The sequence below is a fragment of the Oncorhynchus masou genome, chromosome 21 (assembly GCF_036934945.1).
Source record: "Oncorhynchus masou masou isolate Uvic2021 chromosome 21, UVic_Omas_1.1, whole genome shotgun sequence".
Taxonomy (NCBI): domain Eukaryota; kingdom Metazoa; phylum Chordata; class Actinopteri; order Salmoniformes; family Salmonidae; genus Oncorhynchus; species Oncorhynchus masou.
This window is the reverse complement of record NC_088232.1, coordinates 15,986,834-16,014,324: the sequence shown is the minus strand read 5'-3', so window position 1 is coordinate 16,014,324 and position 27,491 is coordinate 15,986,834. Positions and strand designations below refer to the sequence as shown.

General features: G+C 45.5%; 1 protein-coding gene across 7 annotated transcripts in view; it reads right to left on the bottom strand.

Annotated features, from left to right (window-relative positions):
* The window catches only part of nrxn3a (neurexin 3a), a 470,965-nt gene that overhangs the window by 321,322 nt on the left and 122,152 nt on the right, over positions 1-27,491 (bottom strand). For all 7 annotated transcript variants that reach the window (XM_064927553.1, XM_064927554.1, XM_064927555.1 and 4 more), the window contains 3 exons: positions 3,565-3,858; positions 3,209-3,356; positions 1,686-2,069 (listed from right to left, as the gene is read on the bottom strand). In XM_064927553.1, coding sequence (XP_064783625.1) covers positions 1,686-2,069; positions 3,209-3,356; positions 3,565-3,858 — 826 coding nt within the window. The remainder of the gene's footprint in view (positions 1-1,685; positions 2,070-3,208; positions 3,357-3,564; positions 3,859-27,491) is intronic.

The window sequence follows — 27,491 nt, the reverse complement described above, 5'->3', positions numbered from 1 at the left end:
GGAAAAGGGCAGAAACCACATTAATCTTTCAACAGTGTCAACAATACAGCCATCACCACAACCTCCTCTAGAGCCTTAACCTCCCTCTGACACGTGGCGAATGAACAAAGGCCCACTGCCAAAGGCCCACTAATGTTTTAATAAACCATTTCCCAGGAAGAAAACAGTAAATGAGCAAACTAACTGAAAAATCTGCCAATCTGCCAATGCGCCTTAAAGCAAGGCACTTAACCCTAATTGCTCCTGTAAGTCGTTCTGTATTAGAGTGTCTGCTAAATGGCGTAAATGTAAATCAAATCCACACGACAAAACAAGAAAAACACACACACGCACAGAGTGCATTCGGAAAGTATTCAGACCCCTTCCCTTTTTCCAAATTTTGTTACATTAAATCCTTATTCTAAAATAAAAATCTAATCAATCTACACACAATACCCTATAATGTCAGAGCACATGTTTTGCACATATATTAAAGAAAAAACAGAAATACCTTATTTATATAAGTATTCAAACCCTTTGCTATGAGACTCGAAATCGAGCTCAGGTGCACCCTGTTTCCATTGATCATCCTTGAGGTGTTTCTACAACTTGATTGGAGTCTACCTGTGGTAAACTCAATTAATTGGACATGATTTGGCACACATCTGTCAATATAAGGTCCCACAGTTGACAGTGCATGTCAGAGCAAGAACCAAGCCATATGAGGTTGAAGAAATTGTCAATAGAGCTCCGAGACATCATTGTGTCGAGGCACAGATCTGGGGAAGGGTACCAAAAAATGTCTGTAGCAAAGAAGGTCCCCAAGAACACAGTGGACTCCATCAATCTTAAATAGAAGAGGTTTGGAACCACCAAGGCTCTTCTCAAGCTGGCTGCCTGGTCAAACTGAGCAATCGGGGAAGAACAGCCTTGGACAGGAAGGTGACCAAGAACCTGATGATCACTCTGACAGAGCTCCAGAGATCCACTGTGGAGATGGGAGAACCCTCCAGAAGGACATTCATCTCTGCAGCACTCCACCAATCAGGCCTTTATGGTGGAGTGGCAAGATGGAAGCCAACCCTCAGTAAAAAAGGCACATGACAGCCTGCTTGGAGTTCGCCAAAAAGGCACCGAAAGAACTCTCAGACCATGAGAAACAAGATTCTCTGGTCTGATGAAACCAAACCAAGTCTTTGGCTTGAATGCCAAGCGTCACGTCTGGAGGAGACCTGGCATGGTAGTTGCAGCATCATGCTGTGAGGATGTTTTTCAGCGGCAGAGACTGGGTGACTAGTCAGGATTGAGGCAAAGATGAATAGAGCAACATACAGAGAGATCCTTGATGAAAATCTGCTCCAGAACGCACAGGACCTCAGACTGGGATGAAGGTTCAGCTTCAAACGACCCTGAGCACACAGCCAAGACAACTCAGGAGTGGCTTCGGGATAAGTCTCTGAATGTCTTTGAGTCTGAGTCCGGACTTGAACCCGATCAAAGATCGCTGCTAAAGATGCTTCAACAAAGTACTGAGTAAATGGTGTGAATACTTATGTAAATGTAATATTTCAGTTTTTTATGTATGTAACGTAACAAAATGTGGAAAAAGTCAAGGGGTCTGAATACTTACGAATGCACTGTACACAGTCAGAACACACACCCACAAGCACGCATGAAAAACACACAAATCAATCGCTTCCACCTACCTCTCTCGCAGGTGCGTGACCAGTACCCCGTGCCGGTACAATCACATATAAACCGGTTCCATCCCTCCTTACAGACGCCTCTGTTCTTACACGGGTAGCTCTCGCACTGTTTCCCCACCACCTTGTTGCACGACGGCTTGATGCCTGCCCCGTTTTGAGCCTCAGCGATCTGTCGGATGTCCTTACTGCGCCCGTCGATGAAGAGGTCGCGCACGCAGCCCACGTAGCCATAGTTGAGCATGGCGGTCCACAGCTCGGTGGGCAGAATGAGGTTGGCACGGTCCGAGGGTAGACCCCCCAGGTACATGTCTCCTTCCAGGTCAAGGATCTCACTCTCACCGCTGGCTGTAAACGGGGTGCGCCGGCTGTTGACTGAGATGGTGCCTGGAGAGGAGGGGGAGATGGCTTTAAACCACAGAATTAAATAGAACATTTTTACGTTGTATGTCTATCATTGTAAGATAAGACAGTGATCCCATGCACTGTAGGGCAGGAGTTTCCAAACTAGCCTCCTCAAACTCAAATCTGGATCTCAATGCCAGTTCCAATGCATTTTCCCCCTCTCGTCAGGGACTGATTTCGACCTGGGACACCAGGTGGGTGCAACTAATTATCTGGTAGAAGAGAAAACCAGCAGGCTTCGGACCTCATAGGGTCAGAAATGAATACCCCTGTTCTAGCCTATGTGGGCCCAATTGGAATCTGTGTGCTCAATAAATACAGTATTTTCAAAAAGGTTACTATGCTAGCACAGTAGCTGTCACCTCGCTTTACTAGGCCAGCGTATCTTTACTTTTCCACACTCATCCACAATGATGGTAGAGTTTTGACGGCTGACAGCCTTTGAGATGCTGAAGATGTTGAGCATAGCATAACGTATCGGTTAATCCACTGTCTGTGTAAGGTATTGATACAGGGCACAGGGTTCCCTGATGCTCTCGCTGTCAAATAGAGTCTCACAGCTTAGGGACGATATATGAGCTTTGTGACTATAGTATACCTCCGGGAGAGAGGGAGAGAGGGATAGAACAAGAGAGGGAGAGAGAACGGAGAGACAGTGACAGCGCAGACTCTGCTGTATGGCAGGCTTATCTCTGCTTCTGTCTCAAGCCAAGCAGCAGAGTGTGTGTGGCCTCTCTGTGTGTCCTTAACTCAGATTCAGAGTGCGATGGGAGAGCTTGAACAGTGCGCATACGTGCTTCTGTGTTCGTCTGTGTGTGTGTTTATGTGTGCAGCCATGTGTGTGTGTATGTGTGTCCATGTGTGTATGGCGGCAGTGGTAGATCAATAGCAGTAATATGTGCTGCAGTGAGTCACCTGGCCATGCCATCCCAGCCTTGTCTAACAACCTGTCTGCCCTATGAGACCCTCACAGGCCCAGCACTGGGCAGAGAGTGATACTCACATCAATACAACAACACACACACAGGCACACACACACTCAGAGAGAGTGAGAGAAGGTAGTGATAGAGAGATGGGGATAGGGGAGTAGAGAGTGGGAGAGGACTGTAAAGAGGACTCACCTGAACGCCCATCCCTCTGTATGTCCACGTGGTACCAGGCCCCGTCGTTGACCTTATTCTGGGTGGCTTTGACCTTGATGGTCCCAGAGCCCATGTCTAACAGTAGGTATAGACTGCCATCCAGGAGCTCCACCGCAAAGAAGTCGACCTGAGGGAGATCGTCAAGATGTTTAGTTCATCATAGGGGTACAGCACATATCTTTACAAAACAGGATAAATACATCCAAGATCCTTGAACGCAGATGTTTTGTTTCTTACTTACACTATTGAATGGATTATTTACAGTTTTAGACATAGCTTTACCTAAAGGCTAAAGTAAATTGTTTGTTTGATCCATTCATCATTCATTGGCTTACCTTGGTGTTCTTCTGGCTGCGTTGGGCCTCCTTGCGTTCCTGGGGCTTGCCGTGGGTGAACAGGATGAGTCCGTTGGGTTCCGAGGTCCTGAAGTCAAAGGAGATGGAGCCCATTCTCTTGGTGTTCCACTTGGGCAGGCTGATGTAGGCCTCGGGGGTCTCGAAGGAGATAGGGTCCAGGGTGGCCACGTTCTCACACTTGAAGACTACGTCCCCCTGGATCTTCATCTTAGGGTCTACGATGCGGGCCAGACGGGAGAGCTCCAGACGGATATCGTTATTCTTGTAGACCACCTGGACGGAGAGATCGGCAGAAGGGAGACGGAGCTTGTGGTCATTTTCAAGGTATGGTCAAGTAAGGTTATTGCAAACCTTTTAACATCAACCTCTGTATCCAGTCTTCATCATTACCTTCACTGTAAAAAAAATAATACCACATTATCATTAACGGATTTAAACAAATATACACTGAGTGTACAAAACATTAAAAACACTAAGAACTCTTTCCATGAAATAGACTGACCAGGTGGACCCAGGTGAAAGCTATGAGGAGACAGGTTAAAGAAGTATAAGTATAAGCCTTGAGACATGAGTTGTGTGTGCCATTCAGAGGGTGAATGGGCAAGACAAAAGTTTTAAGTGCCTTTGAGTGGGGTATGGTAGTAGGTGCCGGTTTGAGTGAAGAACTGCAATGTTGCTGCAGTTTCCCGTGTGTGTCAAGAATGGTCCACCAACTTGACACAACCGTGGGATTCATCGGAGTCAACATGGGCATCCCTATGGAACGCTTCTAGACCTTGTAGAGTCCATGTCCCGACGAATTGAGGCTGTTCTGAGGGCAAAAGGGGTTGCAACTCAATATTAGGAAGGTGTTCCTAATGTTTTGTACAGTCAGTGTATAATAAAACACTCAAAGATAACAGTTTGTTAATGTCAGACTTTCGGGGTGGTGTGGTCTCTCCAAAATTGCCAGGTAAAGTTCATGTTGATCAGTCAGTCAGCTATATTAATATATCTGTATTAAATACCAATAGGCCAGGACACACAGACAAACACAATGGCTGTCTCTGGCTGAGGTAATTGACTCTCAGTGGTCTGACATATGCATCAGGGTCTGCTCGTCCTGATAGCAATGCTAATGGCTCCACAAAAGGGTGGGAGATGCAGGAGCGCGCGCACCTTCACAGCTGAGCAGTAGTGCCCGTACACACACACACACACACACACACACACACACACACACACACACACACACACACACACACACACACACACACACACACACACACACACACACACACACACACACACACACACACACACACACACACACACAGTTGTGGTGGCCCAGCTCTGTTTTAAAGGGGAATTGACTAGCTGGCTGCCCTTGGCTGCTTTGAGAGGCTGATGTAATGCTCTGTCCCTAGACACAGTATGTCTGTCACACATAAACACAATGATTCTAGGCACCACACCCCCTTAAGAAATATCCAGTCCCTCTTAGAAGGCAACAGGGTTCAATTAAATAGGAAAAAGTTTGTTCATAAACTACAAACCAACCTATTTGGGCATTAGATCCTTCATCAGAGAGGTACACCCACCAGTGACAACACTGACAGTTCACTATAGCCAACCTTGCCATTCTGTGAGTGAGTGTCCTTAGCAGAGAAAAACAAAGCCTGAGTTCCACTAAGTGGCCAATCTTTTATCACAGCAGTCTTAATGCTGTCAATAACCCAGAGGACAGAGAGACAGAGGGGGATGTGTGTGTAAATTGAAATCTGCTCAAGTGGAAAATTGAAGCATTTTTTTGTAGTTCTCTGGGCAGAACAGAAGCCCTTCTCTTTTTCTTGGGTAGCCTACTTTGAGCAAAGTATGAACATGCGAACACACCTTTGCACACACACACACACACACACACACACACACACACACACACACACACACACACACACACACACACACACACACACACACACACACACACACACACACACACACACACACACACACACGCAACCGAACATGCACGCTCACAACACAAACAACCTCTCGCTCTGGGTGTGTGAGTGAGTAGATCGGGGTCTGTGTGAGATTATTGATAATCCGGCAGATTTGACAGTAAATCAACTCATCCCTCTGGTGCCTGAAGGAGACCCGACCCACCACCCGACCCACCGACTAGGAGATTATCTTTCTTATTCCTCTCTCTCTAAAGGAGGTCAAGGGCCCGAAGATGTCAAATCCCTGCCTGCCTGCCTGCCAGCCAGCCAGCCATGCTTCCATCCTTTCCGGAATCTAGAGGGTTTATCCCAGCGATCATGATTACCATCCTCCTAGGGTGGAAGCTTTACCTAAACAAAACCACACTGAGGTTACAGTTTTACACACCAAACATCCTAGCAACACCAGGAAAACACATACACTGTATTGGCAGCTAGTTCCAATAATAATAATAATAATGACTATTAAAGTTATTAATGTACAGTATCACCCAAGAAACTAGAATAATGCTTTTAAAAACAGTCTTAACATTTACATATCATATTTAGTACACTTATCCAGAGCGACTTACATGAGCAATTACAGTTAATTGCCTTGCTCAAGGGCACATAAACAGATTTTTCACCTACTCGGCTCAGGGATTTGGACCAGAGACCCTTTGGTTACTGGCCCAACGCGCTTAAACGTTAGATTGCCTAAGTAGAACCTAAGCAGTGTGCGTGTGTGTGTCAACAAACAGAAATAGCTACACTAAGGACCGTAAACAGTGGCCATTTTGTGACGACGTTAGCTTAAAGGCTTTAAATTGGTCCAAATTAGCTGCCCTCCCTCAGTCCCCATTCCAGAGGAACATATAGGGACAGAGTGCAGATTACCGTGGCTACGACGCTCAGTCTCATTCGGTCTCCGCTCCTCTATCTCGTAAACACACAAGATAAGTGGTTGTGCCGCTCACGCCTCCACATCCTAATTGAGTTTGTGTAAGTTATGGAAGTGCTTCTGTAAGTTAATGCCCAGTATGTTTTTATAAGCAGTCAGACATGACAAAGTCCCTACAGTCATTTCCTAACCAGGGCTGACAGTAAAATACTGCTGAGGCAGACTGTTTCTCTCACTAAGGAGTTGGCAGAACCATAGTGTCTGTCTATTAAGTGTATAGAAAGATAGTGGGATGCAGAGGGATGTGCATGCATGGTGGATATTAAGTTCTGACTTATCTGTCAATACACAGTTCAATGTAGAGATGAATCTGAGCGAAGAATCACAGTAACATGACATTGCTCTAAAATATCATATTTTCTCCATCCCTAGGACCTGTTATACAGAACTGATGTTCATTAAACAGGGTCTTTGTAAGTAATCCAAATTTGGACTATAATGACTCCAAGAAGGTATAACTATTGTTGTCTTGGGCAATAAAATCACTCATCTCAAGGAGGGTTTATCCCACAGAAATATTCCAGTAAAATAAGCTAAATAAAATGTTCCATATGCCAGCAGAGCTCCATTATCGATCTTCAGATGAGGCCCACAGACCTCTTCATCTCCTCCTTGGTGCAAGGTTTATATCTGCTGTCCTCCACACCTGAAATTCTATCGATCTCTCCATCCCCCATCCCTTCCCCCTGATTTTCGCTTTCCTAATACACTCATACGTTACTGCCACCGGCCCGGGATTTCATCCCAAAACAAACTCGGCCTTAGCCATTCATCAACGCATGGTGAGAGAGCGTGACCTGAGTTGCTCCGTAAAGAGGCCGTAAGAACAGTGAGCTGTTTAAAGTTGGAGGTGTTGATAGTTGGAGCCAAGGTCAGATTTGGCTTTACGGCAAAATCCGGACGGTACTATGTCATATGGTCATCTTCAGTTTCATTCAGTAGCAACATTATCTCACAAACTCACTGCGACATTTGGTGCAAAACAGTTAGTCTCATGCAATCAAAAATAACACTTTTTTTTCTCCCTTCATGAGCCTCAGTTGATAGGAGCCATGACACATTCACTGTAGCTTGTTTAAAGTTTCAGTGGTTGACAGTTGAAAGAGGGGTGAAATGTCATTGTTGTGAGATTAGTTCCGGTCAGAGAACAAACACACACAGATGAGACAGAACACACAATTCCATCGGGTGTATGCCAAATTAAAAATGTGCTTCACATTTAAATAAAAAATTCTTCACATTTTCAAACAGTCCATTTATATTTTCCAACGGGGCTATACATTTTGGTGAGGTTTTTTCCCTCGTCTGAGTAGCCTTGTTTCACGGCCAAAAATAAAATTAAACCATCTTCAATCGTGGCCAAAAGTTTTGAGAATGACACAAATATTAATTTCCACAAAGTCTGCTGCTTCAGTGTATTTAGATATTTTTGTCAGATGTTACTATGGAATACTGAAGTATAATTACAAGCATTTCATAAGTGTCAAAGGCTTTTATTGACAATTACATGAAGTTGATGCAAAGGGTCAATATTTGCAATGTTGACCTTTCTTTTTAAAGACCTCTGCAATCCACCCTGGCATGCTGTCAATTAACTTCTGGGCCACATCCTTACTGATGGCAGCCCATTCTTGCATAATCAATGCTTGGAGTTTGTCAGAATTTGTGGGTTTTTGTTTGTCCGCCCGCCTCTTGAGGATTGATCACAAGTTCTCAATGGGATTAAGGTCTGGGGAGTTTCCTGGCCATGGACCCAAAATATCAATGCTTTGTTCCCCGAGCCACTTAGTTATCACTTTTGCCTTATACTCCATTATGCTGGAAAAGGCATTGTTCGTCACCAAACTGTTCCTGGATGGTTGGGAGAAGTTGCTCTCGGAGGATGTGTTGGTACCATTCTTTATTCATGGCTGTGTTTTTATGCAAAATTGTGAGTGAGCCCACTCCCTTGGCTGACAAGCAACAACACACATGAATGGTCTCAGGATGCTTTACTGTTGGCAGGACTGATGGTAGTGCTCACCTTGGCTTCTCCGGACAAGCTTTTTTCCGGATGCCCCAAACAATCGGAAAGGAGATTCATCAGATAAAATGACTTTACCCCAGTCCTCAGCAGTCCAATCCTTGAACCATTTGCAGAATATCAGTCTGGCCCTGATGTTTTTCCTGAAGAGAAGTAGCTTCTTTGCTGCCCTTCTTCACACCAGGCCATCCTCCAAAGGTCTTCGCCACACTGTGCGTGCAAATGCACTCACACCTGCCTGCTGACATTCCTGAGTAAGCTCTGTACTGGTGGTGCCCCGATCCCGCAGCTGAATCAACTTTAGGAGACGGTCCTGGAGCTTGCTGGACTTTCTTGGGCACCTGAAGCCTTCTTCACAACAATTGTACCGCTCTCCTTGAAGTTCTTGATGAGCCGATAAATAGTTGATTTAGGTGCAATCTTACTGGCAGCAAACTCCTTGCTTGTGAAGCCCTTTTTGTGCAAAGCAATGATGACAGCGCGTGTTTCCTTGCAGGTAACCATGGTTGACAGAGGAAGAACAATGATTCCAAGCACCACCCTACTTTTGAAGCTTCCAGTCTGTTATTCGAACTCAATCAGCATGACAGAGTGATCTCCAGCCTCGACCTCGTCAACACTCACACCTGTGTTAACGAGAGAATCACTGACATGATGTCAGCTGGTCCTTTTGTGGCAGGGCTGAAATGCAGTGGAAATGTTTTTTGGGGATTCAGTTCATTTGCATGGCAAAGAGGGAATTTGCAATTAATTGCAATTCATCTGATCACTCTTCATAACATTCTGGAGTATATGGAAATTGCAATCATACAAACTGAGGCAGCAGACTTTGTGAAAATTAATATTTGTGTCATTCTCAAAACTTCTGGCCACGGCTGTAGTGTTCAGCGAAATAACAACACAATGTCAAATACAGGTAGCCTAGTCAAATAATTAACATCCAACCACATTAACCATTACTTTCTCACGGGAATTCCATTAACGGTCTGTATGAAGCCAAACGTAGCTGCTGCTTATTCCGTTTTGCTCGAAAATTGATAAATGGTTAAAAAAAGTAAGGCCCACGTCCATAGAGACACATACCAGCTTTACTGGTAGTACTGATACTACAAGCAGTACTACACCTGCATCTGTCGACGACACAAGTTGTACTGCTTCCACGAGAACATCCAATGCTAGCATCAGTAATTCTACATTTGTTGTTAGCCCAGCTAGAGCGGACACTGACAGTTGAGAATCTGATGCAGCCGAACAGCTACTGCCCCTTTACCCGGGAAAGCACCGAACAACAGACAGGGACATTGGACCATCGAAGAGGCGCAAATATGAAGAGAACTACATTGATTTGGGGTTCACTTATATTGAGAGTAGTGCCTTTCTTCAGCCACAGTGTGTTATAAGTGGAAAAGTACTATCTCACAACTCAATGAAACCTTCACTCTTGCACAGACATTTAGAAACAAAACATGGCAATTTGAAAAATAAGCCACAGGAGTTTTTTGAGCAAGAATTAAGACAACTTTCGAGTAGTAAGACATGTATAAAAGCAACAGGTACCATTAATAAGAAGGGGCTAGAAGCGTCTTATACTGTATGGTGAGCTACCGAGTGGCTAGGACAGGCAAGCCACATACTATTGTGGAGGGCTTAATTGTTCCTGCTGCCGCGGATATGGCTGGGACAATGCTGTGGGAAAAGGCCCAAAAAACTATACAGACAATGTCTCCATCAAACAACACCATTTCACGACTAATCAGTGACATGTTTTGAAACAATTACTGCTTCGTATACAAGCCAGTGAATTATATGTGTTACAGCTAGATGAGTCAACAGACGTGGCGGGCCTGGCACAGCTCCTGGTATATGTCTGTTACATTTATGGGGGGTCAATTAAGAAAGACATCCTCTTCTGCAAACCAGGACAACAGGAGAGGATATTTTTAAAGTACTGGACAGCTTTGTGACATCAAATGGACTTTGTTGGTCAAGATGTGTTGGTATCTGTACTGATTGTTCAAAAGCCATGACAGAGAGACATAGTGGAGTGGTAAATCGCGTGCAAGCAGTTGCTCCCGACGCCACTTGGGTACACTGCAGCGTCCACCGAGAGGCTCTTGCTGCCAAGGGAATGCCTGACAGCTTGAAAGACGATTTGGACACTACAGTGAAAATGGTTAACTTTGTTAAAGCAAGGCCACTGAACTCTTGTGTATTTTCTGCAGAATGGAACGATATGGGCAGTGACCAACATACAGAACATAAAGAAGTGTGCTGGTTATCAAGGGGCAAAGGATTGACCTTTTTTTTAAATTGAGAGACGAGTTTAAAGTTTTCTTTACTGACCATCATTTTCACTTGTCTGACCGCTTTCATGATGACGAGTTTCTCACACGACTGGCCTATCCGGGTGATGTTTTTTCTCACCTGAATGATCTGAATCTAGGATTACAGAGACTCCCCCGAAACTATATTCAATGTGCGGGACAAAATTTAGGCTATGATTAAGAAGTTGGAGCTCTTTTCTGTCTGCATTAACAAGGACAACACACAGGTCTTTCCCTCATCATTGTATGTTTTTTTGTGTGCAAATGAACTCAAGCTTACGGACAATGTCAAATGTGATATAGTGAAGCACCTGAATGAGTTGGGTGCGCAATTACGCAAAAGCGGATGACACAAACAACTGGATTTGTTATCCCTTTTATGCCCTGCCTCCCGTTCACTTACTGATATCTGAACAAGAGAACCTCATCGAAAATTGCTAGGAGGTTCTGTGAACATTTTATTTAGTCAGAAGCCACTGCCAAATTTCTGGATTGGGCTGCACTCAGAGTATCCTGCCTTGGCAAATCGCGCTGTTAAGACACTGATACCCTTTGCAACCACGTACCTATGTGAGAGTGGATTCTCAGCCCTCACTAGCATGAAAGCTAAATACAGACACCGACTGTGTGTGGAAAATTATTTAAAACTGAGACTCTCTCCAACACAACCCAACATTGCAGAGTTATGTGCATCCTTTCAACATACCCTTCTGATTAACCTGTGGTGAGTTACAATTTCCGATGAACAAATAAGGTTTTATATGTAAGATGGCGAAATAAAGAGCAAAATTATTGATTATTATTATTTGTGCCCTGTTCCTATAAGAGCTCTTTGTCACTTCCCACAAGCCGTATTGTGACAAAAACTCACACACATTCTTATGTTTAATAAATGTATGGTATAGTGTGTGTGGCAGGCTTACAATGATGGCAAAAAACAACACTTGAGAGAGCGCTGACCCTGGTGCTCGAGGGGGTACGCAGCTGGAGGTTGAATGTTTGAAGGGGTACAGGACTATAAAAAGTTTGGGAACCACTGCATTACACCATAGCCTACTTTCTCAAAAGCATGTTTATGTTTTGAAAATGTTCTGAAATTGACCATATTAAATTATCATTGTAATTGTGCACACGCTGATGTCAGACATGCACCTACCCAATGACTGGGATGACTGCAGGAGCATATTTCAGGAGCAGGACCAGATGCCCTTAATTCAGTCATCAGTCAAAAATAGGGTATGTACGTGAGAGGCCTATCTGGCTAATATGATTATGATGGTCATAATGCTTCGTGACAGTGTCATAAAGTGTATTTTCTGACTCCAAGTAAAGTGACACAGGATGGTCGAAATGCTCTATGACACTGTGTAAAATATGATTGAAAAAAAATGGCAAAATATTTTTTTTTACAACAAATGACCCAAATAACAAACTTCTTGGCAGGGATTTGAATAAATGTGGGTGTTGACACAATAATGTAGGTGTCATAACCAGCTATAAAATAACACAATATATGTCACAACAGTTGTAAATATATGGGTCATGACAGTGTTATGACCATATTATGACAGGTGCTGACAAGTTATGTCAGCTGTTAAGACATCATAACATGGTTATGACCGTTACATAACATGTTATGACGCTGGGTGTTAGTGAAACAATAGACAAACTCCATAACTTAATGCACACGCTACATCAAATATTACACACACTGTGCTACAAATCACAACACAGAAGACAGAAACAAAACATAAAGCTGTCCAATTGTCCCCTGAAGTCCCCAGACTTAAACAACCAACATATGCTTCCCTCTAAATCCCTTTCAGTCAGATATCAGTAGCTGTCACCCGTGGCCATCTCACTGCGACCTTGAAGATCCCCAGCTAGAGCACTGCAAATCCCTCGGCACTGATTGGACAGTGATTATCATTATTTGCGATATTATCACTGTCGTTTGCCATCGCTTAATCTGCATTGTCACGTCGACCTGAAGCATTTTTCATTATCTAAATCAAGTTTCAACCGCCGGCTTCTCTGTAATTTCTAGACATCACAAGCCGTGAGACGCTCAGACGTCTCCCCGTGTCTGACACAAAGTGACACTTTGCAATTTGGTCGCCAGGCGACGTTGTCATCTGGAGTGGTGGCGGGCGTCTACGTAAAATGTCAGCTAGCTAATTCCTGCCGAGCCGGTGATGAGGCGTCAGGCAGTGCCCGGTGACATTTCAACTTCCCTCTCTCACTCTTTTCTCTGTCTGTCTCTATTTCTCTCCGTCTCCCCGTCTGTCCGTCTGCCTGCCTGCCTGCCTGCCTGTCTGTCTGTCTGTCTGCCTGCCTGTCTGTCTGTCTGTCTGCCTGTCTGCCCTGGTAACTTCTCTGAATGTCAAATACTTTACATTTTGACATTCGTATTTACGTATTATGAAAAACACAATGATCCTCTGTTTTAGTATTCTCCTGAGACTGCTTCCTCTTTTGATACCACCTGTCTCGCACAACAAAATGTGTGAGATTTATGCAATATAATACACAGTTTCCTGAGCCTTCCCTACCATCTTTCATATTCTAACCATTTTTCATATTCAAACATCCGACCCGTCCGTATGACTGATTACAGAGGTTGACAGAGAGAAATGACTGCGAGACAATCTGTTCGGGCACATTTGAAACTGAGCCGCAGTACAATAGGCAGCCTGCGCTTGGGGACCAGTTGATTTTTACAAGTACAATAGCTACACATCACTAATCCCATTCCTCCAATTGCCTCCTGATAAAATGCTGAATATATATTACTGGTGGATACAAATAAAGATCAGCTTGCGGAGGGAAAACCTTGACAAGATGACAAGTCACTTTTAGCAAGGCATCTACAAAACATAGTAACTTATCTTGACGGTCTCACCGCATGGTAGGTATTTTATCAGGGCAGCACAAATGCAGAGGGCAGGTTTCCCCAGCTGAATCACAGCATTAGAAGTGAATCAAACAGATAGTAAGTGAGTGATCTCTGATTCTTGCACAGACATGAGAAGGCACGAACACAGACTGAGCTTCTGTCTATTCAAAATTGTCTGTGTGAAACACTGTAGGTGTGCCCACACGACTGATTCAGAAGCATGTGTCTGTGTGTGTGTGGGATGGGGGGGGGTGAGACAAACTGACAGAGAGAGACGGACTTCAACACTGTCTGGCTGCGTGAGAAATGACACAAGGGTATAACCAAGGTGTGTGTGTGTGTGTTCTATGTGGATGTAGAAATGAAAAATGACTTGTGTTTGAATATGGAGAGTAGAATTCCATCAGCCTGTTATCTCCTCTACCAGACACTCGCTCAAAGAGAGAGAGACACACTGACTGACAGAGAGAGAGAGAGACGGACATCAACACACTGTCTGGCACTGTGAGAAACGACACAGGGGTATAACCAAGGCCAAACCCCATTCAACACAACCGTCATTGGAATCACACACCTCACAGTATTCATCATACAGCTTTACTAAGAGGGGAGTGTGTGTTTTTCGGTTTTACTGTCAGAAGCCCTCACAAGGATAGTAAAACAAGGAAAAGTTGGTCCCCACAAGGAAAAAGGCTATTTTAGGCTTAGAGGTTATGGTAAGGGTTAAAATTAGAGTTAGGGTTAGAATTAGGGGATAGGGTTATGGTTATGGTTAGGAGTTAAGGTTCGATTTAAGGTTAGGGGATAAGGTTAGGTTAAGGATTAGGCTTAGGTTTAAGATTTTGAATGGGAATCAATTGTTTGGTCCCCACAAGGATAGTAAAACAAACGTGTGTGTATTCTAAGGCACTGCCTCCATATTTCCAAAAGGAGTCCATGCTCCTCTGGCCCTCAAACACAATCACACACACACAACATATAGTCCTCCTGGCCCCTGCATTGGTGTGTGTGTGTGTGTGTGTCTGGGCTGAGTGGGGCCCTTGGTGACACACACATTAATCATCCACAGCTGTCTGCCTCTCCCATAAATCTCTGCCTGCCGGCCCTGCCCACCGCTCTCCAGGAATTAATGGCCCCGGGTCCCCACAGTGCACAGACCACCACCGACACACACATACCACTCAAGGATGCAACACACCCCTGGCATGCTGGGTGTGTGTATGTATGTATGTATGTATGTATGTATGTATGTATGTATGTATGTATGTATGTATGTATGTATGCATGTGTGTATGGGGGAACACTGTGTGTGTGTTCTGTCTGTGGGACCAGACCACTCACTGCTCAAGGATGGCGCTAGCCCATGGCATAAGAGGAGTGATTTGCATAGACATTGAGACTGGAGGGTAGGGATGGCAGCTGGAGTGTGTGTGTGTGGAGGTGGGATGGGGGGTGGGCACTGAGGGTTGTGTCACCCTGTGTCAGTAATGTTAGTGAGAGTCCTTGTTACACCATTAGGGTCACCACCTAGCGACACGACTACAAAAGCAATACTACTAGAGGTTGTATGCCAATCCCCCACATGTTATGGGTGTATACCAACTTCCCACAGTGTGTGTTTGGATAAAAACAGGGACTGATGTTAAACAGACAATACCACACAAGATGTTGTAAAACACCAAATAGTGCCCAGATCCTGAGACAAGCTGTCGCTGCCAAGATCTCTCTCTCTCTCTCTCTCTCTCTCTCCCTCTCCCTCTCCCTCTCCTCTCTCTCTCTCCCTCTCCCTCTCCCTCTCCCTCTCCCTCTCTCTCTCTCAGCAGCTGCAGTGTGCATTTTATACCACAGGGTGGGGTGCTTTCCATACTCCAGCACCATGCTCTCACACAGGCCTGTACAAACAGTTGAAGTGTGAAGTTTACATACACATAGGCTGCAGTCATTAAAACTCCTTTTCAACAACTCTACAAATGTCTTGTTAACAAACTATAGTTTTGGCAGGTCGGTTCGGACACCTACTTTGTGCATATGACACAAGTCATTTTTCAAACAATTGTTTACAGACAGATTATTATGTCCTCTGGTCTGATGAAACAGAAATAGAACTGTTTGGCCATAATGACCATTATTATATTTGGAGGAAAAAGGGGGAGGCTTGCAAGTCGAAGAACCAACCGTGAAGCACGGGAGTGGCAGCATCATGTTGTGTGGGTGCTTTGCTGCAGGGGGGGTCTGTGGCACTTTACAAGGCAGATGGCATCATGAGGATGGAACATTCTGTGGATATATTGAAGCAACATCTCAAGACATCAGTCAGGAAGTTAAAGCTTGGTCACAAATGGGTCTTCCAAATGGACAATGACCACAAGCATACTTCCAAAGTTGTGTCTAAATGGCTTAAGGACAACAAAGTCAAGGTATTGGAGTGGCCATCACAAAGCCCTGACCTCAATCCTATAGAAAATGTGTGGGTAGAACTGAAAAAGCGTGTGCGAGCAAGGAGGCCTACAAACCTGATTCAGTTACACCAGCTCTGTCAGGAGGAATGGGCTGAAATTTCCCCAACTTATTGTGGGAAGATTGTGGAAGGCCACCCAAAATGTTTGACCCAAGTTAAGCAATTTAAAGGCAATGATACCAAATACTAATTGAGTGTATGTAAACTTCTGACCCACTGGGAATGTGATGAAATAAATAAATGCTGAAATAAATCATTCTCTCGACTGTTATTCTGACATTTCACATTCTTAAAATATAGTGGTGATCCTAACTGACCTAAGACAGGGAATTTTTACTAGGATTAAATGTCAGGAATTGTGAAAAACTGAGTTTAAATGTATTTGGCTAAGGTGTATGTAAACTTCAGACTTCAACTGTACAATGCATGACAAAGTATGTGGACACCTGCTCGTCGAACATCTCATTCCAAAATCATATGCATTAATATGGAGTTGGTCCCCCCTTTGCTGCTATAACAGCCTCACTCTTCTGGGAAGGGGTTCCACTAGATGTTTGAAATTTGCTGTGGGGACTTGCTTCCATTCAGCCACAAGAGCATTAGTGAGGTTGGACACTGATGTTGGGAGATTAGGCCTGTCTCGCTGTCTGCGTTCCAATTCATCCCAAGGGTGTTCGATGAGGTTGAGGTCAGGGCTCTGTGCAGGCCAGTCAAGTTCCTGATCTCGACAAACCATTTCTGTATGGACCTCACTTTGTGCACAGGGGATTGTCATGCTAAAACAGGAAAGGGCCTTTCCCAAACTGTTTCCACAAAGTTGGAAGCAAAGAATCGTCTAGAATGTCATTGTATTCTGTTACTTTAAGATTTCCCTTCACTGGATCTAAGGGGCCTGGCTCGAACCATGAAAACCTGCCCCAGACCATTATTCTTCCTCCACCATACTTTACAGTTGGCACTATACATTGGCCTGACCTTGCTTCCAGAAGCAGTTTGGAACTCGGTAATGAGTGTTACAACAGAGGACAGACGATTTTTACGAGCTACACGCTTCAGCGGTCCCGTTCTGCAAGCTTGTGTGGCCTACCACTTCCCGGCAGAGCTGCTGTTGCTTCTAGACGTTTCCACAATAACAACACTTACAGTTGACCAGGGCAGCTCAAGAAGAGCAGATATTTGACAAACCGACTTGTTGGATAGGTGGCATCCTATGACGCTGCCACCTTGAAAGTCACTGAGCTCTTCAGTAAGTTCATTCTACAGCCAATGTTTGTCTATGGGGATTGCATGGCGGTGCGAACAATTCTATACACCTGTCAGCAATGGGTGTGGCTGAAATAGCCGAATCCACTAATTTGTACATATCGTGTACTATATGTCAGACTTCTAGTGGACCTGGTGGTGTGTGTGTGTGTCTGTGTGTGTGTGTGTGTGTGTGTGTGTGTGTGTGTGTGTGTGTGTGTGTGTGTGTGTGTGTGTGTGTGTGTGTGTGTGCGTGTGCGCGTGTGTGTGTGGAGTGTGTTGTTGATAGGGGGTAAGAGTGTGACAGTGTGGATGGGGACAGCCACAGGCCACTGGCTAGAGCTAGACTAGCTAATCTCAACTCGATCTGATCTGAGGGCAGACACACACACACACACACACACACACACACTGGGGCTGTTTATACAGGGTGACTGCATGGTCATCTAAGGACTCAACCTTTCTCCACATCACACTGGTTATCAGACAACTTCTCCAGAGTAAATATCCCACTCTGTTGGTAACACAGACATGGCAATCTGATAAACGGAAAGACCTTCACTAAATGTTAAACAGGTGTAACAGATATAAAAATGGAGAATCAAATCACATCTACATTGTTTTACCTCTTTTCATAAAATATTTCATTTATTGGATTATAGTTATCAGTTTAGAATATGACAATATAAAACAAAACATTTTACTCAATACAAAATAAATGATTTGAAATAACAAAATAAACAGTAACTATGTTATGCTACAAAATAACATGTACTGTCATTCAGAAATGACATACATATGATTCTATGATGATTAGAAATACATTACAAGTATCAATGATTGAATTGGACATTATTTCAACAGAACTGCTGTAGGTGTCTCTTCGTCAGTGTTTCTCTGGTAGGAACACCACAAAGATGTGTTATGGAGGAAAAAGGAGGCATAAAGACTGTTATTATGTCCACATATGTAAGGCATAATAATCGGCTACCAAGTCACGCTTCTGTGTGTGTGTGTGTGTGTGTGTGTGTGTGTGTGTGTGTGTGTGTGTGTGTGTGTGTGTGTGTGTGTGTGTGTGTGTGTGTGTGTGTGTGTGTGTGTGTGTGTGTGTGTGTGTGTGTGTGTTTTTTCAATTGCGGGAGACGTGGGGGCCTACCTGATGCCATGGTAACAAAACATTTATCCATAATAGCGTTTGATGGCACGGACAAGAGCATCGCCAGCAGGCAAATTAGTGTTAATGGCAGGGAGTGCAGTGTGGAGGATAGCAGTGTTTCTGTGTACGTGCGGGTTTGCATGTGTGTGCGTGTGTGTCAAATCAAATGTATTTGTCACATGCTTCGTAAACAACAGGAGTAGACTAACAGTGAAATGCTTACTTAAGGGACCTTCCCAATGATGCAGAGAGAAACAAAGAGAAATAATAGAAAAATAATAACACAAGGAATAAATACACAATGAGTAACGATAACTTGGTTATATACACGGGGTACCAGTACCGAATCAATGTGCAGGGTTACGAGGTAACTGAGGTAGATATGCACATATAGGTAGGGATAAAGTGACTAGACAAAAGGATGGACAATAAACAGTAACAGCAGTATATGTGATGAGTCAAATGAGTTAGTGCAAAAAGGGTCCATGCAGATTTATTTAGTTTAAAAAAAACAAATGACCTTTATTTAACTTGGCAAGTCAGTTAAGAACAAATTCTTATTTACAATGACGGCCTACCAGATAGTTAAATAGTTAACCAATGGATACACAGACTAACTATTTAGTAGTGTTATGGCTTGGGGGTAGAAGCTGTTCAGGGTCTTGTTGGTCCAAGACTTGGTGCATTGGTACCACTTCCTGTACGGTAGAAGCGAGAAGAGACTATTTAGGGCCTTCCTCTGACGCACTACCCTCTATAGCGCCTTGCGATCGGATGCCAAGCGGTTGCCATACCAAGGGGTGATGCAGCCAGTCAAGATGCTCTCATTGGTGCTGCTGTAGAACTTTTTGAGGATCTGAGGGCCCATGACAAATCTTTTCAGCCTCCTGAGGGTGAAAAGGCATTGTCGTACCCTCTTCACGACTGTCTTAGTGTGTGTGGACCATGATAGTTCCTTAGTACTGTGGACACCAAGGAACTTGAAGCTCTCGACCTGCTTCACTACAGCCCCGTCGGTGTGTATGGGGGAGTGCTCGGCCCTCCGTTTCCTGTAGTCCACAATCAGCTCCTTTGTATTGTTGATGTTGAGGGAGAGGTGGTTGTCCTGGCACCACACTGCTAGGTCTCTGACCTCCTCCTTGTAGGCTGTCTCATCATCGTCGGTGATCAGGCCTGCCACCGTCGTGTCGTCGGCAAACTTACTGATGGTGTTGGAGTCGTGCACGGCCACATAGTCGTAGGTGAACAGGGAATACAGGAGGGGACTAAGCACACACTCCTGAGAGGTCCCCATGTTGAGGGTCAGCGTGGCTGATGTGTTGCTGCCTACAGGGAGTCCAGGATCCAGTTGCAGAGGGAGGCATTTAATCCCAGGGTCCTCACCTTAGTGATGAGCTTGGAGGGCACCATGGCATTGAATGGTGAGCTGTAGTCAATGTACAGCATTTTCACGTAGGTGTTCCTTTTGTTTAGATGGGAAAGGGCGGTGTGGAGAGGCATAGAAATTGCGTCATCTGTGGATCTGTTAGGGCGGTATGCAAATTGGAGTGGGTTCGGGGTGTCTGGGATGATGGTGTTGATGTTAGCCATTCAACCAGCCTTTCAAAGCCTTTCATGTGAGTGCTACGGGGCGATAGTAATTTAGACAGGGTTACCTTGGCGTTCATGGGCACAAGGACAATGGTGGTCTGCTTGAAACAGGTATTACAGACGGTCAGGGAGAGTGAATGTCGGTGAAGACACTTGCCAGCTGGTCAGCACATGCTCTGAGCATGCGTCTTGGTAGTCCGCCTGGCCCTGCGGGCTTGTGAATGTTAACATGTTTCAAGGTCTTACTCACATCGACTACGGAGAGCGTGTTCATGCAGTCTTCCGGAACAGCTTGTGCTCACATGCATGGTTCAGTGTTGCTGGACTCAAAGTGAGCACAGAAGGTATTTAGCTCATCTGATAGGCTCACGTCACTGGACAGCTCGCAGCTGGGTTTCCCTTTGTAGTGCGTAATAGTTTGCAAGCCCTGCCACATACCATGAGCATCAGAGCTGGTGCAGTAGGACTCGATCTTGGTCCTGTATTGATGCTTTGCCTTTAATATTTTATTTCACCCCCCCCCTTTTCTCCCCAATTTCGTGGTATCCAATTGTTAGTAGTTACTATCTTGTCTCATCACTACAACTCCCGTACGGGCTCGGGAGAGACGAAGGTCGAAAGCCATGCGTCCTCCGAAACACAACCCAACCAATTCTCCAACCAAGTGTTGGAGGAAACCTGGTTAGCGTGCACTACGCCCGGCCCGCCACAGGAGTCGCTAGTGCGCGATGAGACAAGGGTATCCCTAACGGCCAAACCCTCCCTAACCCAGACGACGCTAGGCCAATTGTGCGTCGCCCCATGGACCTCCCGGTCGCGGCTGGCTGCGACAGAGCCTGGGCTTGAACCCAGAGTCTCTGGTGGCACAGCTAGCACTGCGATGCAGTGCCTTAGACCATGATGCTCTGCCTTTTTGATGGTTCGTTGGAAGGCAACTCAAGCCTTTAGCTCAGTGCGTATGTTGCCTGTAACTCATGGCTTCTGGTTAGGATATATACAGTGGGGAGAACAAGTATTTGATACACTGCCGATTTTGCAGGTTTTCCTACTTAAAAAGCATGTAGAGGTCTGGAATTTTATCATAGGTACACTTCAACTGTGAGAGACGGAATCTAAAACAAAAATCCCGAAAATCACGTGTATGATGTATGATTTTTAAGTAATTCATTTGCATTTTATTGCATGACATAAGTATTTGATACATCAGAAAAGCAGAACTTAATATTTGGTAGAAAAACCTTTGTTTGCAATTACAGAGATCATACGTTTCCTGTAGTTCTTGAGCAGGTTTGCACACACTGCAGCAGGGATTTTGGCCCACTCTATACAGACCTTCTCCAGATCCTTCAGGTTTCGGGGCTGTCGCTGGGCAATACGGACTTTCAGCTCCCTCCAAAGATGTTCTATTGGGTTCAGGTCTGGAGACTGGCTTGGCCACTCCAGGACCTTGAGATACTTCTTACGGAGCCACTCCTTAGTTGCCCTGGTTGTGTGTTTCGGGTCTTTGTCATGCTGGAAGACCAAGCCACGACCCATCTTCAATGCTCTTACTGAGGGAAGGAGGTTGTTGTCCAAGATCTTGCGATACATAGCCCCATCCATCCTTCCCTCAATACAGTGCAGTCGTCCTGTCCCCTTTGCAGAAAAGCATCCCCAAAGAATGATGTTTCCACCTCCATGCTTCACGGTTGGGATGGTGTTCTCACCAAACACGGCGAGTGGAGTTTAGACCAAAAAGCTCTAATTTTGTCTCATCAGACCACATGACCTTCTCCCATTCCTCCTCTGGATCATCCAGTTGGTCATTGGCAAACTTCAGACGGTCCTGGACATGCACTGGCTTGAGCAGGGGGACCTTGCGTACGCTGCAGGATTTTAATCCATGACGTCGTAGTGTGTTACTAATGGTGTTATTTGAGACTGTGGTCCCAGCTCTCTTCAGGTCATTGACCAGGTCCTGCCATGTAGTTCTGGGCTGATCCCTCACCTTCCTCATGATCATTGATGCCCCACGAGGTGAGATCTTGCATGGAGCCCCAGACCGAGGGTGATTGACCGTCATCTTGAACCTCTTCCATTTTCTAATAATTGTGACAACAGTTGTTGCCTTCTCACCAAGCTGCTTGCCTATTGTCCTGTAGCCCATCCCAGCCTTGTTCAGGTCTAAAAAGAGGACTTTTCACCTCTAGTTGCACAGGTGACATGCAGGTAGATATTAGGTACAACGGTTTTCAGTTTTCCTGCATTAAAGTCACCGGCCACGAGGAGCGCCACCTCTGGGTGAGTATTTTCTAGTTTACTTATACAGCTCGTTGAGTGCGGTCTTATAGATGGTAAACACTATGGTTTAAATTTGATCATGAGTTATTCTAACTCAGGCGAGCAGAACCTCAAACCTGTCATGTGCCTTTTTCTGAGGAGAGGCTTCTGTCTGGCCACTCTAACATTAAGGTCTGATTGATGGAGTGCTGCAGTGATGGTTGTCCTTCCAAACTTCTTACATTTAATAATGATGGAGGCCACTGTGTTGTTGGTGATTTTTCCGGCGCCGACAGAGATGGCCGCCTCGCTTCGCGTTCCTAGGAAACTATGCAGTTTTTTTTTTTACGTGTTATTTCTTACATTAGTACCCCAGGTCATCTTAGGTTTCATTACATACAGTCGAGAAGAACTACTGAATATAAGATCAGCGTCAACTCACCATCAGTACGACCAAGAATATGACTTTCGCGAAGCGGATCGTGTGTTCTGCCTTTCAACCAGGACAACAGAATGGATCCCAGCTGGCGACCCAAAAAAACGACTTCGTAAAAGAGGGAAACGAGGCGGTCTTCTGGTCAGACTATGGAGACGGGCACATCGTGCCCCACTTCCTAGCATTCTTCTCGCCAATGTCCAGTCTCTTGACAACAAGGTTGATGAAATCCGAGCAAGGGTAGCATTCCAGAGGGACATCAGAGACTGTAACGTTCTTTGCTTCACGGAAACATGGCTCACTGGAGAGACGCTCTCGGATGCGGTGCAGCCAGCAGGTTTCTCCACACATCGTGCCGACAGAAACAAACACCTTTCTGGTAAAAAGAGGGGCGGGGGCGTATGCCTTATGGCTAACGAGACGTGGTGTGATCACAGAAACATACAGGAACTCAAATCCTTCTGTTCACCTGATTTAGAATTCCTCACAATCAAATGTAGACCGCATTATCTACCAAGAGAATTCTCTTCGATTATAATCACAGCCGTATACATTCCCCCCCAAGCAGACACATCGATGGCTCTGAACGAACTTTATTTGACTCTTTGCAAACTGGAATCCATACATCCTGAGGCTGCATTCATTGTTGCTGGGGATTTTAACGAGGCTAATCTGAAAACAAGACTCCCTAAAATGTATCAGCATATCGATTGCGCCACCAGGGCTGGCAAAACCTTGGATCACTGTTATTCTAACTTCCGCGACGCATATAAGGCCCTACCCGCCCCCCTTTCGGAAAAGCTGACCACGACTCCATTTTGCTGATCCCTGCCTACAGACAGAAACTAAAACAAGAAGCTCCCACGCTGAGGTCTGTCCAACGCTGGTCCGACCAAGCTGATTCCACACTCCAAGACTGCTTCCATCATGTGGACTGGAACATGTTTCGTATTGCGTCAGGCAACAACATTGACGAATACGCTGATTCGGTGTGCGAGTTCATTAGAACGTGCGTTGAAGATGTCGTTCCCATAGCAACGATTAAAACATTCCCTAACCAGAAACCGTGGATTGATGGCAGCATTCGCGTGAAACTGAAAGCGCGAACCACTGCTTTTAATCAGGGCAAGGTGACTGGTAACATGACCGAATACAAACAGTGCAGCTATTCCCTCCGTAAGGCTATCAAACAAGCGAAGTGTCAGTATAGAGACAAAGTAGAATCTCAATTCAACGGCTCAGACACAAGAGGTATGTGGCAGGGTCTACAGTCGATCACGGACTACAAGATGAAATCCAGCTCAGTCACGGACCAGGATGTCTTGCTCCCAGGCAGACTAAATAACTTTTTTGCCCGCTTTGAGGACAATACACTGCCACTGACACGGCCTGCAACGGAAACATGCGGTCTCTCCTTCACTGCAGCCGAGGTGAGTAAAACATTAAACGTGTTAACCCTCGCAAGGCTGCAGGCCCAGAAGGCATCCCCAGCCGCACCCTCAGAGCATGCGCAGACCAGCTGGCTGGTGTGTTTACGGACATATTCAATCAATCCCTACACCAGTCTGCTGTTCCCACATGCTTCAAGAGGGCCACCATTGTTCCTGTTCCCAAGAAAGCTAAGGTAACTGAGCTAAACGACTACCTCCCCGTAGCACTCACTTCCGTCATCATGAAGTGCTTTGAGAGACTAGTCAGGGACCATATCACCTCCACCCTACCTGACACCCTAGACCCACTCCAATTTGCTTTACCGCCCAAATAGGTCCACAGACGACGCAATCTCAACCACATTGCACACTGCCCTAACCCATCTGGACAAGAGGAATACCTATGTGAGAATGCTGTTCATCGACTACAGCTCGGCATTTAACACCATAGTACCCTCCAAGCTCGTCATCAAGCTCGAGACCCTGGGTCTCGACCCTGCCCTGTGCAACTGGGTACTGGACTTCCTGACGGGCCGCCCCCAGGTGGTGAGGGTAGGCAACAACATCTCCACCCCGCTGATCCTCAACACTGGGGCCCCACAGTGGGTGTTCACCCACGACTCCCTGTTCACCCACGACTGCGCGGCAACGCACGCCTCCAACTCAATCATCAAGTTTGCGGACGACACAACAGTGGTAGGCTTGATTACCAACAATGACGAGACGGCCTACAGGGAGGAGGTGAGGGCCGTCGGAGTGTGGTGTCAGGACAATAAACTCACACTCAACGTCAACAAAACTAAGGAGATGATTGTGGACTTCAGGAAACAGCAGAGGGAACACCCTCCTATCCACATCGATGGAACAGTAGTGGAGAGGGTAGTAAGTTTTAAGTTCCTCGGCATACACATCACAGACAAACTAAATTGGTCCACTCACACAGACAGCATCGTGAAGAAGGCGCAGCAGCGCCTCTTCAACCTCAGAAGGCTGAAGAAATTCGGCTTGTCATCAAAAACACTCACAAACTTCTACAGATGCACAATCGAGAGCATCCTGGCGGGCTGTATCACCGCCTGGTACCGCAACTGCTCCGCCCACAACCGTAAGGCTCTCCAGAGGGTAGTGAGGTCTGCACAACGTATCACCGGGGGCAAACTACCTGCCCTCCAGGACACCTACACCACCCGATGTTACAGGAAGGCCATAAAGATCATCAAGGACAACACCCACCCGAGCCACTGCCTGTTCACCCCGCTATCATCCAGAAGGCGAGGTCAGTACAGGTGCATCAAAGCTGGGACCGAGAGACTGAAAAACAGCTTCTATCTCAAGGCCATCAGACTGTTAAACAGCAACCACTAACATTGAGTGGCTGCTGCCAACACACTGACTCAACTCCAGCCACTTCAATAATGGGAATTGATGGGAAAGGATGTAAAATATATCACTAGCAATGCTACCTAATATAATGTTTACATACCCTACATTATTCATCTCATATGTATACGTATATACTGTACTCTATCATCTACTGCATCCTTATGTAATACATGTATCACTAGCCACTTTAACTATGCCACTTTGTTTACATACTCATCTCATATGTATATACTGTACTCGATACCATCTACTATCTACCGGTTCCGGGTTGGAGCGAGCGGTCGCATCTACACTTCGGTCCGCAGGTAGTATAACTTTTCATTACATTTCATTATAGTACAACGGTTTGATTTGTCTAATCTTAGCAATTTCTTCTTAGCTAGCTACATAGCCGTCTTTGTATCAAAGATAATTGCGTAATTATCGTATTTCGTCGTCCTAACGTAGTCTACACTGCTTTCTGCCCAGCAGCTAGCTAACGTCCACTAGCACAGCAGCTAGCTAACGTCCACTAGCACTGTAGAAACTATTACACTCAACGACTCGATTAGTGTAGTGTTAGCTAGCTACATAGTTGTCTTTGCTGATCGTATTTTGTCGTCCTAACGTAGTCTACACTGCTTTCTGCCCAGCAGCTAGCTAACGTCCACTAGCACAGCAGCTAGCTAACGTCCACTAGCACTGTAGAAACTATTACACTCAATGACTCGATTAGTGTAGTGTTAGCTAGCTACATAGTTGTCTTTGCTGTCTTCGTATCCAAGGTAATTGTGTAGCTTAGAGTGTGTTGACTTAGTGTGATTATCTTAATTTACCGAGGTTAGCTAGCCAGCTATTTGTCGTCCTTAACGTAGGAGTCACTGCTAGCTAGCTAGCCAACAGCTAGCCAACGTCTTCCGAATTGAACTTCAACAACCCGGTCAACATTCCGCCTCGCTCCACAGGTAGTATCACATTTTCATTTCACTTCATTACAGTACAACGGTTTGATTTGTTTGATCGTAGCTAGCTAGCTACTTAGCCGTCTTTGTATCTAAGACAATTGTGTAGTCTGGAGCGATTTTCTAGGTTAGCTAGCCAGCTATTGTCGTTCTTTTAACGTAACGTTACGTAATCAACACTGCTAGCTAGCCAGGTAGCCCCCGAATAGCAGCACTGTAGAAACTATTACACTCGACGGAACGACTTGATTAGTGTAGTGTCAACAACGTAGCCACTGCCAGCTAGCCTACTCCAGCAGTACTGTATCATTTCAATCATTTTAGTCAATAAGATTCTTGCTACGTAAGCTTAACGTTCTGAACATTCGATAAGTGTAGTCCACTTGTCATTCCAATCTCCTTTGCATTAGCGTAGCCTCTTCTGTAGCCTGTCAACTATGTGTCTATCTATCCCTGTTCTCTCCTCTCTGCACAGACCATACAAACGCTCCACACCGCGTGGCCGCGGCCACCCTAATCTGGTGGTCCCAGCGCGCACGACCCACGTGGAGTTCCAGGTCTCCGGTAGCCTCTGGAACTGCCGATCTGCGGCCAACAAGGCAGAGTTCATCTCAGCCTATGCCTCCCTCCAGTCCCTCGACTTCTTGGCACTGACGGAAACATGGATCACCACAGACAACACTGCTACTCCTACTGCTCTCTCTTCGTCCGCCCACGTGTTCTCGCACACCCCGAGAGCTTCTGGTCAGCGGGGTGGTGGCACCGGGATCCTCATCTCTCCCAAGTGGTCATTCTCTCTTTCTCCCCTTACCCATCTGTCTATCGCCTCCTTTGAATTCCATGCTG